The sequence below is a fragment of the Zootoca vivipara genome, chromosome 6 (genome assembly GCF_965207765.1).
Source record: "Zootoca vivipara chromosome 6, rZooViv2.hap1.1, whole genome shotgun sequence".
Taxonomy (NCBI): domain Eukaryota; kingdom Metazoa; phylum Chordata; class Lepidosauria; order Squamata; family Lacertidae; genus Zootoca; species Zootoca vivipara.
The window spans coordinates 17069141-17084950 of record NC_142589.1 but is presented as its reverse complement, the minus strand read 5'-3'; the positions used below and the strand labels follow the sequence as shown (position 1 = coordinate 17084950).

Sequence of the window (15810 nt, the reverse complement as noted above, 5' to 3'; positions counted from 1 at the left end):
AAGGCAGAGTGGGGTTACACGGAGGGTTTACACAAGTTTGGTGTTGAAAATGTTAAGCCAAGGCCATTTTAATGGAAATGCTAGACTGGCTCTGATGGCTCATACTTTGCATGAAAAAGGTCTCAGGTTCAATCCCCAGATGAACTACAACACCCATAATCCCAGACCACTCCCAAACCACTGGCCATGCTTGCTAGACCTGATAGGCATTCTGATTCAGCAACATTTGGAGGGTCAAAGGTCCCCCACACCTGCTGTATGAGATGGTTTTCCATGTCCCTGCATCCATCACACCACATCACCTAAGAGTCATCCATTTGAAGGTAATTTTTATCACTGCCCTGCTTTGCTGAATTTCTGATAGAGTGTTAATGTGTGTGTAAAACACCTGCTTCCCTTTGTGTTTATGTGTCTAAGTATCAATGTGCAATTTGTATATGGTCTTTGTATCCATCCAGTTTCTCAGCAGATGCCAAACCTATGGTTGCAACTGACCACTTGTTGGCTCTGCCATCACTCCATGTCAACTACCGGTAAATGTGTGATCTAGAAACACCTCTGGCACTCCCCACATGGCTGTCCCATCAATAATTTTCTCATGAAGGAAACCCTGAGAAGCTTCTGAGGGGTTCCAAAAGAGGGGCTTTTGTTCATAGTGGTTGTTTGGGAGGACAAATTCTAGCAGAAGCCTGAGTTCCATGAATGGATCCTTGCTCTCTTCTGAAAAAAACATACAATGACTTTTGTGGCAATGCTTGACTACGAAAGAGGACAACTTGATATAATTGTTGCAGTTTTATAATCTAAAAGATGCCCTTTTTATATGGAAAATTTGTCTTTTTTCTCAAGAATATTGCATAATTTGTTAGCTGAAGGTGTTCATTTAATGGCTGGCTTGAAAATAGGTTGTCATATTATATTCTAAGCGTTGTCTCCAACTAAATGTTGCTCAGAGCAAGTTAGTCATGGCCATGAATTTCAGTGGGTCTGCTCTGAGTAGGAGAAAATCATAAATCCGTTGCCAATCGTTTCTTCAGAAAAGGATTTCAAATGTATTCACATGACTAAGTATGGCAGTTTTGTATTGTATACTGATTGTTTACTCAGTTTTTCTCCCTCTTTTTTATAAATATTGTTTTATCAACTTACAGAATATTGTTTTCCTTGATTTGATTTTGATAGTCTAACAATATTACAAAGATTTTGTCAACATATACTGGGCAACTCATTAAATAATTTCCCCCTTTTAGAGTCTATTTTGAGGTTACCTCCTCCTTTTTAAATTTGAAAACCATACATCTACAACATTTTCACAGCATTGCTTCCACTTTTTATAATATTATAAAAGGAAGGAAACCAAATATATATGACCTTGTACCGGCTCACTAGCGACCCATTTTTTCAAAGCAAAGACTCCAAGACAGAACACTGTCTCCCTGGAGACAAAATGGGGGAAATCACTCTGTGTTATAGGACCCAGAGATTATAAATAGGATGGGGGTTCTAAAAATGATACATTGTTTGTACTAATTTGGCTCAAAATTGCAAACAAGGTTTGCGCTAGGCAAGAAGCTCTGGCAAGCAAAACCCTACACATCCCCTCTCTGTGGTGGGTAATCAGACAGACGGAGATGGTCTTTAAGACTCTCCTTGCAGCCTGCTATTATTTCAGTATCTGTGTGGTATTGCCTTCCTATTGATACTGACTCAGAAGAGCTGGTAATTAATTAACGTCAATGTCAAAAGGAACAGATTGCCCAAGATTGGTGTCTCATCTGTGCTCCTGACTACAGCTGGGGCCGAGGAAGCTTGCATACTGATTACCGAGCAAGTTTCTAAAGCCCTATTTATAGTCGTCAATATTTTGCTAGGAAAAGAGCAATATATCGGTTAATACTTTCTTAAAACGCTGGTAAATACAACATGGCCCCATAATCAGCTCCCTTTAGTAATGCAAGCCGAGAACACTTATGAGAGCATTAATGGGAATTACACGCAAAGAAACAGGGGCCAAGACCCTTTCATGTGCTTTGCAGTTCCCACATGGAATTGGTACTTAAAAATACACTGTCGCACGAAACAAGCCTGGATTTTACACTATCTACATTTCACGAATCAATTGCTATCAGTTCACCAATTTGATGCAGTATTAGGTGGGGGAAGTTGTTATTTAAGGTTTTGAAAGAGGTAGGCAATTATTAACATCATTTGCATGATCTAAACACTTAATGTGAAACTTTTCTATGAGCATTTGTATCTGGGTGAAATACATTTCAAGCCTGTACTGTAGGGCTAGGGAACTTTGACCCTCCAGATGTAGTTGGACTCCAATTCCAATCAGCCCCAGCAAGCACACCTAATGGTTGGGAATGATGAGAGTTGTAGTCCACCACCTGGAGGGCCAAAGTTTCCACTGGAAGCATATTTCCAGATAGCATTACTTGCAGAGGTTTAGCAGACATTCTTCAAGAGCATGTGCCTCATTTTGTTTGAGCTGAAACAGCTTCTCAAGGACTGTCCCCAGCTTCTTGTAAGGTTTGGCTACATGCTAACAGGACAAAAGTCAGCCATGTTAAAAGGCTTTCATAATGATTTCCACCAGAACAAGAGCACTACATTGTACCAGAAATCAGCAGGTGGAAGCTGCTGTGAGGAAGCCCTTATCGCTCATGTTTTCATTCATCACTGAATAATTAGGTTATAATTGGATACCTTGAAATTTTTCAATCTGGATTTCCCCCCAAATGCCTAAAAACCATTGGGCAATATTAGACACCTCTATTTAGGGCTCCATACTCAGATACTTCAATAAGAAAATCTATGTTGTGGAAATGAAGGACATCTTCAATCCCTCAAAGCAAATATTCCTCTGCTTTTCCTTCCTCTTGTTCACACCATCAAAGTCTGTCCAAGGTTTCTCACTGGCTCTCTCAGCAATGAAGAGCTTAAACCCATCCATAGTGTCTGATTCCTTCTGCTTGGTATTCTTGGCTCTTTAAAGAGTATGTGTTACTTTGCTGTTTCAGGCACTCTCTTCGAGAAGATGCAAGGAAGTACTTTGATGTAAAAACAAGAGTTCTGGAAGTCCCAATGATGATCATGGTTTCAGATCAGGTTGGTGGTGCAAGATTCAGCTGCTTGTTGTTAGAGAACAAGGGAAGGTTGTGTCCTGCTCAGGTAGGATGAGAGCCTGCTGGGTGTGGTCCAGGTCTGAGGGAAATGGTTTGAGTAGCATAATATCAATCAATGGTAGGAAACAGAGAACCAAGTACAGCTGAGGTGGGGAGCCTCAGGTCTGGAAGCCAAATGTGCCCACCCCATGATGAGGGCTTCTCTATTTGACCCTCAAGACCTTAGGCTATACTCACTATCCTCAGATCATCCCTCTTTGCTGACCTGGCTCTGTACCCTTCTTCAAGGGCATGACTGGAATGTGTCCTTGAGATATAATAATGTTTCTTGCTTGCCTGGATGTTGCATGGGAAAATGTGTATGCAGGAACTTTTGAGTTTGGCATGACTCGAATGTAGCCTACTGTAAGAAGGTAGGGCACATCAGTTTGCCCTACCTCTAGCCCCACCCACTTTGGCACTGACCCCCGCGCACCCCTTGAAGGTTACCCATAAATGAATGTAGCTCCTCAGCTAAAAAATATTCCTCAGCTGTGAAGTACAGGGATTGGGCCAGAATGGTTTTCTTCAGAACCTAGGAGAGCTCCCCAGGCCAGCAGGAGTTGCCTTGAAGGGATAAAAAGTCTAAGACTGTAACCTAAAGCACAGTGTTCAGTTTTAATTTTTTATATGGTATTTATTAAATTTTCCATTTTAACAATCCAATCAAACCACATCGTATATTCAAAATTATACATATTATTCAATAATCAAACGGTCCAAATATTATGCCAAATTATAATTTTTTCAGGGGGACTTCACCATGCTCCGAGGTCGGGGGAGATCTGATCATACTTCTACTGCTTTTCATAATCATTCCCGATAGTTCCCAAAAGTCATTCTGATGTTTTCAGTTTAATTTTTTTAATCTATATGTTTCTCATGATGCGTCGCTCTCAGAGCATATCTACAAAGTGGACACATTGTTTTAATGGTAATTCTAGGGATCTCTGGGAATTACACTTAAGATAGTAAGGATGAGGAGAGATTTCTTAACAAAATTATTGGAACAATAAACTTGAGTTGACTCAATGTCACCCAGTGAGCTCCATATTTGAATAAAGATTTGGATCTGAATCTCTTCTGTCCTAATTCAATCATTACACCACAACACAACTTGTGTTCTTGTTTCAGAGTAAGCCAGTTGAATTTACTGTCCATGCAATCGTTACAACCTCAGATTTGGAGATCAGACCAACTGAAGTGGATTTTGGATTTTGCTCTATCCATGAAGCTGTCCAAACAACAATCACACTAACAAACAAAGCCATCCTTCCCCAGGAATTTGGATTTGTGGAACTCCCAGAGGTAAATACCTTCTTCTCAGTTTCTAACACAATAAATATTCCATGAAGTTTTGTACAGTCGTACCTCAGGTTACGAACACCTCGGGTTATGAACTCCGCAAACCCAGAAGTATTTTCTCCCCACGCGCGTTCTACGCATGCGCAAAGCGTGAAAATCACACTTTGTGCATGCGCAAAACGGCGCTTCAGGTTATGACCATTTGGGGTTACGAACTGCGTCCTGGAACGGATCGTGTTCAGAACCCGAGGTACCACTGTAACGGAGAGAATTGTACCCAAATGATTACAGTACTATCAGAGCTGCGTATATCTCATTTTAAATAAAATCTGTCCCATTAACAGCTCCGTTCTATAATGTGCATAAATTATCAAACTAAGCAAATGTATATCATTTCTTGTGTGTTGCATAATATATTCTAACATGTTAATTCATTCTGGTTTTACACATTATGGAAAAGTGGCAAGGAGCTATGTTCGTTTCACCCACACTTTCAAAGTATACAGTTTTATAGCCATGAGGGCTAGGAACTTGCCTTTTTTTTTAAAAAAATGGAGATTTTCAGCATAATTGTGTTCCCAGTACTGCACTCTAGGGTCTTCTGTACTCCACTCAGAATATATGCAAACACACAGTCCTGATCATCACAATATGCATGGGATGGACCAAATGAATATCTGTTCCTGATAAGTGCATGATTAGGCAACGCATTTCCCCTGTTTCCATTTGATCTATAGTGCATCTTTTTTCTTTTTCTTTTGGTATATTCTCAATATTGTACATTTATTTTTCTCTTTTACTCCCTTTCTTTAAAAAAAGATTTTATTGAAAGATTTTCCCATAAGTAACAAAAGTACATGCAGTGTCTTTGTTTTTATATCATGAGAAGATGAATGAGTGTGATTTTTTTCTTCCACTTACAGAGTTGGGTTGGGGGGATCCAAATTGGGAGGGTTTAGAATAGGTAGGTTAGTTTCGGGAGGGTTATCATTTGGATCATAGCTAATTTGAGAGAGTGATGCTTTTTTACCTCTTTCTGAAAGTTTGTAGAAATTCAGCCCAATGATGGATTTGGAATGCTCCTGCCCCTTGAAAAGTTGCAGCTGGACATAATCTTCAAAGCCAAGCGGGCAAAGGAATACAGTTTTGAGCTGACTTGCAAGACTGAAATAAACAGGTGCACACAGAGTTTCAAGCCATCAAAGGTTCTGCCAATGAGGCAGGATAACCAGGTTTGATCCCCCAGTCTGATTCAGGTTTGCCTTAAATGGCCAAATCACATTGCAGAGAAGCAGTTAGTGGGAAGGAGGTGATGGCCAACCTATACCTGTTTACTGCTTTGGGGGTGCGGTGCTTGCATTCTTGCATTCTACATGCACATGCACACAGAGGCCACTTTTTGCTTAGCCAGGACCCTCAGAATGCTTCCAAATGACCTGTTCATTGACCATCCATCCTGATTTGTTTGCTGGGTGATCAGATGATATGGGCTATTTAATGAGCATGCAATCGGATTTCCTCACAGGGAGATTAGATGATGTGGCATGAAAGTGCTACCCCACACTTTCAAACTGCATTTCCCTGCCACTTTTCAACCTTTGGGGGAAGAAGTCTTCTTGTGCAAGACCCGACACGCAAACACACACACAAATCAACTATAATTGTGCAGTCTGGATTTGCTGGTGTGTGGTTGAATCCCACATGAAAACAGTGACAGCCTGGAAATGCCACCAGTCTTGGAGCCCTGCTGAGGGGAAATCAGCCAGGGTGGAAGAATTGCATAGGAAAATTAGCAGCTGTGGGACTGAGTTAAACATGCATTGCTACATGTCGCTTCTTCACAGCAAATCTTCCCCTGCTCTGGAGCTTTGCATTTTAGAACCAAACCCCAAACTTGAAAGTGAATATTTGCAGTTGCTCTACTTGTAATAAACCACCAGAGAACATTCCAACTTCTTTCAGCATTTCTGCAGTCATGTTTCAGCATCAGCAGCATCTTTTCAGTGAAGATTAAGTATTCCAGAAGTGAGACTTAGAGCAAAATGTTGCAGCATGAAGTGCTCCTGCGCAGTGTATTCATCCAGGATGCATGTTTTTGTAGGGCTGTTTGGGGAATGTTTCCCCTTTAAGCTTTTTGTTAAGAAAGGTTTTGACTTTTATACATCTTTAGGTCTATTCAAGGTGGACTCGTTGAAAATAAAAGACATGGCAAACTTAGGTCCATTTGATTGTACTGTATTCAATTAAATTGTACTCAGAGTACAGTAGTCATGCCCATTAATTTCAGTGGGTCTACTTTGCATAGGGCTAACATTGGAGACCCACCCAGTGGATCTACTCTAAGAATAACTTGGTTGATGCAACCTTCTTTGTCCTCTGCTGAAAACTCTTTCTTCAGCATGGGTATGGAGCCATTTTGGCTACATAAGCAACTACACTCACACCTGAATATCAGAATTAGAGGGGCTGTTTCCATCTTGTGTCATCATGGTTTGATTTCCATATAGTCTTGAGCCATAGGGGTGCCACAGAACCTGGAATGGGCAGTGAAATATATTGTTACTTGAAAGCAATGGGATACTTGTCATCGGACTTATTTAAAGTCTTGGCAGCAGGCTGCGTATTATGCTGTGACCGGATTTTTTCAGCTGTGTTTCCATTTTTAGAGAATTCAAGCTGTCATGCAAGGCAGTTGGAGTCCACCCTCCTCTTGAGCTCTCTCATAACTTGGTTAAGTTTTCCGCCACTGCTCTCAACGACGTGTCAACAGCAAATATCTTTGTGATCAACAATCACGTCAGTGTCAATCAGTTCACTCACAGTGTCCCAAGAGTTGGCAAGGGAGCAGTGGCCCCCGTTGGGCCAACTTCCTTCCAGTTCCTTGTTCCAGAAGACTCTCCCATTACAATCATGCCGTGCGTTGGAACTGTCCTGCCTGGAAAGGTAAACACAGACTCTCAGCCTATTAAAAGATCTGGATAAAAAAAGAACCTTCATGCTTATGGAGTACTACAGCCTAAAATAAAGTGTTGGGAGCACATGTAGTTTTAACTCACATTTTTAAAGAAGAAATGTAACCAGAGTCCTTTTTTTGTTCTCCACTAGATATAGTTGAGGCTTCTTAATAAGGAGAGCCTATGCTGCAAGCGTAAAACCCCAGATTTAGGAAGTAACATGGACATGAACTGGATTGTGTTCATTTGCTAGAAAATGTATATTTTGTGAGTACAGAGGTGGGCATGGGATTGACAGGCCTTGTGGGAGGGATCATACAGTGTAAGGACAGAAAAGGGCAAACAGAATGATCAAGGGACTGGAGTAACTCCCCTTTGAGGAACTGTTACAATGCCTTGGAGAGTTTTAGTTTAGAAAGCAAGTTGAGTAATGGGGGACATGATAGAGGCGTATAAGATTATGCACAGTTTGGAGAAAGTGGATAGGCCTCTATCACAATACTGTAACTTCATGGGGTCTTACAGTGCAGCTGAATGGTGGGAGGTTTACAACAGGCAAAGGGAGGTACATCTTCACACAGCACACAGTTAAACTGTGGAATTCGCTGCCACAAAATATAATTCTGGCTACCACTTTAGATGACTTTGAAGGGGGATTTGACAAATCCATGAATGCTACCAGTCATAATATCTATATTACCTCCAGTATGTCTCTGAATAACAGTTGCTAGATATCATGTGTGCTAGAGTGCTATTCTACTCATTTCCTGCTGTGGAATTTCCATTGGAGCTCAAAGGGCCATTAATGGTTCCCTTCTTCCACATTTTATCCTCATAGCATTGAGGTGGAAAACAGTGGGAACAGGATACTGGATTGGATGGGCCTTTGGCCAAATCCAGCAGGCCTCCTGCTTTGTTCTCTATTGTGGATTGGATTGTCTGTTAAATGGAGCATAAGTCTGAACTTGGAACAACAGGTCTTGCATTCTTTCTGACTACCCAAGTTCATTCTGCATGTTCTCCTTCTTTCTGGCCTCCTCTCCCCTCCCCCCCATGCCAGAAATGCATGCTGGAAGTATCCTTCCGTCCAGTGTTGTGTGATCAGCTTATTAGGCTGGAGGCAGTCAACCTGCTATGCCAGGCTGCCGAAGCAAAGGCTCAGATGGAGAGGAAGGCTCGGGAGTTGGAACTGCAGGTAAGTGTGGGAGGGATCTATGCCTCCTGTATGTTGCTCATTGCAAAGAACATCTGTCATACCCATGTCACACTGTGTGGAGAGGCAGGTGCAGTTTTAGGAATTGCCAAGCGCTGCAGTGGTGGCTGATGCCCATTGCAACTGTTGGAGCAGGAGGCAAGGGAGCCCAAGAAGTAGGGAGGATCAAAGCCGATAACAGAGAAAGCCAACCAATTCTAGTTTTGTCCCCATCCTTTAATGGTGACACTGGCACTAAGGAAGAGGATTCTGGCAGGCAGTGGTTGTAAGTTAGAAGGGGGGGGGAGACACCTGGCTGCAGGCAGACAGGTTGGTGGGGCAGTGGCCATTTGCCCTAATGGACCAGCCTCTACTACCCATTCTTCAGCAACAGATAATCAAAGGCACATTGCCTCTGGTCCTGGAGATAATGATGGTCTTTCCTCATCAACCTCCTGTTAATAGTTTGCTCTCCAGACATGCCTTTTCTACCATATCCCTGCCCTTGCCCACAAATCAGCCCTTATCGACAAGCAGTCCATTACAAGAAGGGCTCAGAGAGCCAGAAGCAACTTGTGTGGGGAGAAGCCACTACAGTCACTTCCCAGAATGTAGATGGCTGTTGCTTTCCAGGAGGGGTGAGGCAACGGGGAGGTCAGTGTGGGGCAAAGGCATCACCAGGAGCACTGGATTGGCTCTGTGAGTGCATTTACACCATGCAGACCTTCCTGCCCACCTTGCCAATCCCCTCTGTAACGAAGTGTTCCACCTGCCAGAAAGCAAGCATAGTGACTCCTCTGCACCTCTGCAAGGGGCGCTTTCATCGGACTCCCCCATTCCAGCAGTTAGTCAAAATGTTTTGCTTCCCTGCTTCTCTCTCTCTCTCTCTCTCTCTCTCTCTCTCTCTCTCTCTCTCTCTCTCTCTCTCTGGCAGAGAAGGAAAGAGGAAGCCCTGCTTACCCGAAAAGATGGAAAGAAGCCATCAAGCATACTCTCCATCAGTCAAATCTCAAAGCATACCCGACCATTTCAGCCGCCCAACCCAGAGGACATCTCTCCAGAGTGCGTGAGAAAAGGCATCTTCCATTTCTGTCATCCACGGCTGACCAAGTGCACCTCTCCATGACTGTCGGGGTGCATGCCAGGGTGTGGACGGCTAATTTGGGCTGGCATTGGGAAATCTTTAGCACAATGCCCTCAGTGGGCCATCCTCCTACACTAGCACCCTTCCCCCCATTATGGATTTATCTAATGGTAAAATTGAGTAGCCAAGAGCTGCTGTTTCCCATAAACCCCAGAGTGATGCTTTGTCAAACTCCAGCATTGTGGGAATTATTTTTTTAATGGTGGCTCATAGCCACCCAGCATGAGAGTAGGCAGGATAGGCTTCAGGGATGGTAGATTCTGCTAGGGCATTGGGACCCCAGAATAACTGAAGACTTAAGAACAAACAAGCAGGAAACAGGCAAGCAGAGGTGCAATTCATTTGCAGAGCACCACAGTGGCTGCTCATGCACTGCTCCTGCACCTAATCAATAATCTACAATTTAGGATAGATTTCTAATGGATTAGCCAGCAGTCTCCCTTACAAAAGATGTGGCCAGCAACCTTGCTGTTAGATGGAACTCTCTCCAGCAGTCATTCTGGCTTCTCTTTACCCACTTCTGAGCAGGTAGGGCTGTAACTCAGTGGCAGAGCATCATTTATGGGGGTGTCAGAATTAACCTTTAATTGTGTAATTTGGGTTACCTACCATGGCACAGATTTTTAATTTTTTTATTGGTACACTTGTCAGGGGAAACCTTTTGCAAGTACTCCACACATGTCCATTCCTACTCCCTTTGACCCCTGCTCCAAACCCCCCTTATAGGTTTACCACACTCTCTGCATCCCCACCTAGAACCTCAATCCCCGCCTATGGGTCAGATCTGTCTGCCTCTTGCTCTACTTAGTGATGCCTGCCAGTAAAGTCATCTCTGCTCTGGTCTGAGATAACTGTGCCTGCAGCTGCCACAGACTCATCCCCCGCCTTGCTCTTCCCTCTTAGTCAGGCATCCCCAAACTGTGGCCCTCCAGATGTTTTGGCCTACAACTCCCATGATCCCTAGCTAACAGGACCAGTGGTCAGGGAAGATGGGAATTGGAGTCCAAAACATTGGAGGGCCAAAGTTTGGGGATGCCTGCTCTTAGTGATCCCTGGTAGGGAGCATAATAAAATCTCAGATCAGATCAAAGATTTCCAAGAGTGGCCAGTTGTGTGCTTCCCAGCAGGACCTAAAAACTAGACTTCTCCTGTTCCAGTTGCCTGTTCCACACTACTGGTATTCAGTGGCATACTGTACTGCCGTTGAACATGGAAGCTCCATTTAGCTGTGGATGACTCCTCTTCTGCTATAAATTCATCAAATCCACAGCCATGACTTGTTACCAAAAGGATGCGTGAGATTATTTGTTTTGCTTTTCCATCAATGTTCTCTTTTCCTCCTCTCTAGTTCCGAAGAGTATATCGCAGCTCATTTATCTCTGATCCGGAGCTTCGCCAACCACTTCGAAAAATATGTAATCCCTTGCCTGATAGCATGTGGAGATATAGATGAGAAGAAAGGAGCTGAAAACCTACGCTACAAGTACAGTGATGAATGTGGAACTAAATATATACAGAGCCACCTGCCAGGCCATTGATTCAGCTAGCCCAGTATTGTCTGCCACTGAGAGGGAGAGCCTATGACTACTACCATTACTACTACTACTACTACTAATAATAATAATATTTATTTTTACAGTACCCCACTTATCTGCCTGGGTTGCCCTAGCCATTCTGGGTGGCTAGTTTTTGTTGGACTCCAACTCCTATCATCCCAAAGGATTGGCCATGCTGGCTGGAGCTGTTGGGAGGCAGGGTCCAGCTACATCCAGAGGGCCACAGGATCCCCATCTGCATTGTAATCAGCCTTAATAAAAGACAGTGCAACTACTCCTGCAGAGACACAGCAGGCAGCCTTCTTTTTTGGGTGATGTTCTCAGCTCCCAAGAGCCTTCTGTCCAAGGAAGGGAAACCTGTGGGCCTCTGAGATGATGTTGAGAGAAAGATACATACATTTAGTCAGATCAAAATAACCATTCTTATGGAGCTGAATGGTGCTGCAATCTTGTTAGGATGGCTCTGAATTCTCTCAATCCGAATCAGGGGTAGGGAACCTGTGGCCCTCTGTGATGTTGTTGGACTACAGCCCCCATCGTCCCTCACCATTGGCCATGCTGGCTAGGACTGATGGGAGCTGGAGTCCAACAACATATAGAGGGCTGCAGGCTTCCCATTCTTGGTCTGTTATCTAAAAGTGGCTCTCCAAGGTCAATTCTCCTTCCCCTTCCAACTGTGGAGACGCTGGGGATTAAAGCCAAGGCCTCCTGCATGCCGAGCAGGTGCGTTATCTGGGAGCTGCAATCCCCCATACAGTTCATGTGGCGGGGGTGTTGTTGTTGTGGTTGCTTTGGCTACATCTGTAGCTGCTAAAATTAGCAAGTAGTCTGTGTGCCTGTTGCAACAGACACAGACTTCTTTGCGTCACAGGATAATTAAAGGCTAGAACTTGCTCAAGCATACTTTTGTCAGACTTGTACCATGGTCATATAGTTTTAAATGCCTTGAGCATAGATGTAGATGGGAGTTGGGGTGTGGGTGTGAGAGAGAGAGCGCACACTGCTTCCCCCGCCACATGGCAGTGTATCAGAGGTCACTTTTAAAGTAGCTATTTTGTTCTATTAAATATGAAAATGTAAAAGGAAAAGGGGGAAAAAACACTTTGATTTGTTGTAATTTACCACTGCACTGATGGATTATTTGCAGTAGGGGTCGAGTGGATAGGTAAACCAGTTAAGAAGCCTACTACACAAAGCCAGCTGGAACAAGTGCTGCTGTGGTGTAGTTATTAGAGTGCTGGACTAGGACCCAAGAGGCCAGAGTTCAAATACCCACTCGACCATGAAGCTTTCTGGGTGTGACCTTGGGCCAGTCACAGTCTCTCAGCCTACCTACTTCACAGCGTTTTTGTGAGGATAGAATGGGATGAGGCTAATCCGTGTCCACCATCCTTTGTTCCTTGGAGAATAGGCGAGATATAAATGTAATAATAATAATAATAATAATAATAATAATAATTAATAAAACAGTAATAAATAATAAATTGGTTAGTGTAGCACAGTGGGGAAATGACTAAAATTAAACCCAGGCAGTTCTGGTTCAAATCTTACTTCTCTCATGAACTAACTTCATGGCTTTGGGCCAGGGCTGGAGAAGCTTTGGCCCTCCAGATGGTATTGTACTCCAGTTTCCATCAGTCCCAGCCTGCACAGCCAGTGCTCAGGGATGGTGGGAATTGTGGTCCAGAAGCCTCTGGAGGGCCAAAGGTTCCCCAGCCCACCCTTAGGCCAACCATTCTCTCTCATCCTCTGCCCCCTTGTGCAGCATAGGGAAAATGTATGTCTCTCCTACTTTTCAAGGAGTGTGGTTGTTGTTCATTAATTTATTTATAAAGTTCCTAGTTTCCTCAGCACCATACAAAGATTAAGAAAGGAATCTCAGTCCTTGGTCACAGGCTAAGAATTACAATGCAGAAAGAGAAAGATAATAGGAAAGCACATAAATTTGGGCACCATATTTTCGTTGTTGTCAGGATTAAATGAGGACCAAAGTAGTCATGATTCTCAATCCATAATGGACCTTACTTAGCCATGAAGGAGGGGGAGAGGTTTAGCCCTTTCTCCCCTCCCACTATTGTCCCAACAAAAATCCCCTCCCTTTACTCTATACTACCATTAGCCCAAAGGAAAAAGTTCCCCTTTCATACCTTCTAGCCTCTTAATTCTACTGCTGATTCAAAATCCATATTAGGGCAATATCATTTTTAGCCCCACCCAAATATCAGATATTGGTGCAGAAGCCTTCAAGTTCAAGAAAACTGTACTTCCTATTTTCAAGCCATGTTTGCACATACTTGAGACCTTGAATAAAACACTAGGGTGACTTGCAGTCCATATATTGGAACAACCAGATACCTTATACATTCTGAGAGCAATCATAATTTTTCTTTATTTTTGTGTGTGTTTGTAGCCCTTATTATACCTTGTACCTAGAGCTGCATTGTCCTGCCGTAGCACCTGCTGTCATGGTGACTTCGAATAATGGGAGAACAGTCTTCAACTTTGGGGATGTTGCCGTAGGTATGGAATCAAGCCTCCTCACACCCTATTGCTAGAACAGTGTTAAAGCAGCAAAAATATGTCATGAGTCTTAAGATGGAGTGTAGAAGGATGTGGCAGACCTTGGAAGATGCTGAACTCTCTTTCACTGGAGGTTTTTAAAGGGAGGTTGCATGGGCATCTGTCAAAGAATCTTTAGCTCTGATTTCTGCATTGCAGGGGGTTGGACTAGATGACCCTTGGGAAACACATGGGGTGACCTCCAGGCTGTAAACATTTTGCAGGAGGGATTGGAACACTTAACTGGAACTTTAGGTTTGTGCAGTTAAAGTGAATTAAAGGACCTGGCACAACAATTCCACTTTAAAAAAAAAAAGTGGTTTGGAAAGTGACAGGGAAATACATTGAGAATTGTGGAGTGAACAAATGATTAGTGGGCCAATGTGTAAGTACCCTGCAAAGCAAATCAGGATGAATATCAGACGAGCACTCATTTTCATATAACTGCTCCTTAAACAAACCAGATCAAATGCTCAGCAAAGAGCTGAGTTGGTTTAATCTCTACACAAGCTGCTCCCCCACTTTTTAAAACATAAAATCCACCCATTAGCCAGATCTGTCTTGAGCCTTGTAGGGAGTTAGGAATGTTTAAAGTGACATGACAGTGCTATAAATGTATAGCACAGATGGGGCTGTATTGTTGAATCAGGAAGGACTCCCTTGTCTGAGTCTTTGCTTTTACTGCAAACTCACTAGGTAACTTTAGAACACACACAGTCTGATTCTTGACATGGCTCAAACCATATACTATCCCTAAAAGGGCATTGGCAGCCACACTGTATTTATTTAACAAGCCTCTAAGCCAGGCATGTCAAACCTGCGGCCCTCCAGATGTTTTGGACTACAATTCCCATCCTCCCCAACCACTGGTCCTGCTAGCTAGGGATCATGGGAGTTGTAGGCCAAAACATCTGGAGGGCCGCAGGTTTGACATGCCTGCTCTAAGCCTTTCCCATAAAAAATGCAAATAATAATTAAAAATGCTAATACGTAGTTGGGGTTGTTATGGGGAGGGAGCAGGGGGAAATTGTAACTGATTGTATGTTTGTTCTTATATCCAAAATTAATAAACATTTTCTTTAGGTGCCAATAAAATCATATGTTAAAAAAACCTCAATTGACATAAACATCGATCAAAATATAAATAAAAGCAGTTTTGCAACAAATGCATGTCATGAACATTACATGCTAAAAATTGCATGTGTTGGTAGGCTTGTATAAACAAAAAAAGTTTTAGCAGGTGCTGAAAACTAAACAGTCAAGGCCCCTGACCAACATCAATGGACAGGGAGTTCCAAAGAGTAGGTGCTGCCACACTAAGGGATCAGTTCCTTGCAAGTACCAAATAAACATTGTGTGGCACTTGTGAAAAGTGTCCCCGTTCTACACATGGAACAGCTGGACCTCGTTGTCTTCCCTACTGAAACATCTGAAAGTATCTTAAGAATTCTTTGAGTTTTTTTGTTTTTTGTTTGTTTTCTGGAGTAAAATGAGAATGGCTTCTGGGTGGATTTTTAAAATAGACTTCCGCTGGCTTGATTTCCTGGCTTGTTTTTTTTATTGTTCTTATTTGTATGGCCATCCAATAAAGATGCTTTCTGGGTGGCTCACCTTTGTAAATGTGAGGTTCTCTTGTTTACTAGGTCACACAGTTAAGAAAGAAGTGAAGCTACGTAACATCTCCCAAGAACACCTGGTTGTATCCTTTGATCTGAATCATCCCCACTCTGTTGCCCAAAATCTGTGGCTGCTCAGTAGAAGACATCAACTGGACTCACCTCCTGCTTTTTGGGATGAAATATTCCAAAATAAAAACAATAGGATACCCACATATACTTCCATTTTCAAAGTCACAGGTTAGAATATTATATTATGGAGATACCTGCACTACTAATTTAAGTTGGGTACCCACTGAATTGGCATGATTGCA

At 42.9% G+C, this 15810-nt stretch overlaps 1 protein-coding gene across 3 annotated transcripts in view; it reads left to right on the top strand.

Annotated features, from left to right (window-relative positions):
• Window positions 1–15810, top strand: part of CFAP74 (cilia and flagella associated protein 74) — an 80577-nt gene that overhangs the window by 54150 nt on the left and 10617 nt on the right. For all 3 annotated transcript variants that reach the window (XR_015950454.1, XM_060276180.2, XM_035120977.3), the window contains exons 23-31: window positions 3027–3114; window positions 4305–4478; window positions 5519–5652; window positions 7142–7418; window positions 8490–8624; window positions 9556–9683; window positions 11114–11248; window positions 13732–13841; window positions 15524–15579. Coding sequence is in view for 2 of the 3 variants with exons in the window: in XM_060276180.2 (XP_060132163.1) it covers window positions 3027–3114; window positions 4305–4478; window positions 5519–5652; window positions 7142–7418; window positions 8490–8624; window positions 9556–9683; window positions 11114–11248; window positions 13732–13841; window positions 15524–15579 (1237 nt within the window). In the remaining variant the exon portion in view is untranslated. The remainder of the gene's footprint in view (window positions 1–3026; window positions 3115–4304; window positions 4479–5518; window positions 5653–7141; window positions 7419–8489; window positions 8625–9555; window positions 9684–11113; window positions 11249–13731; window positions 13842–15523; window positions 15580–15810) is intronic.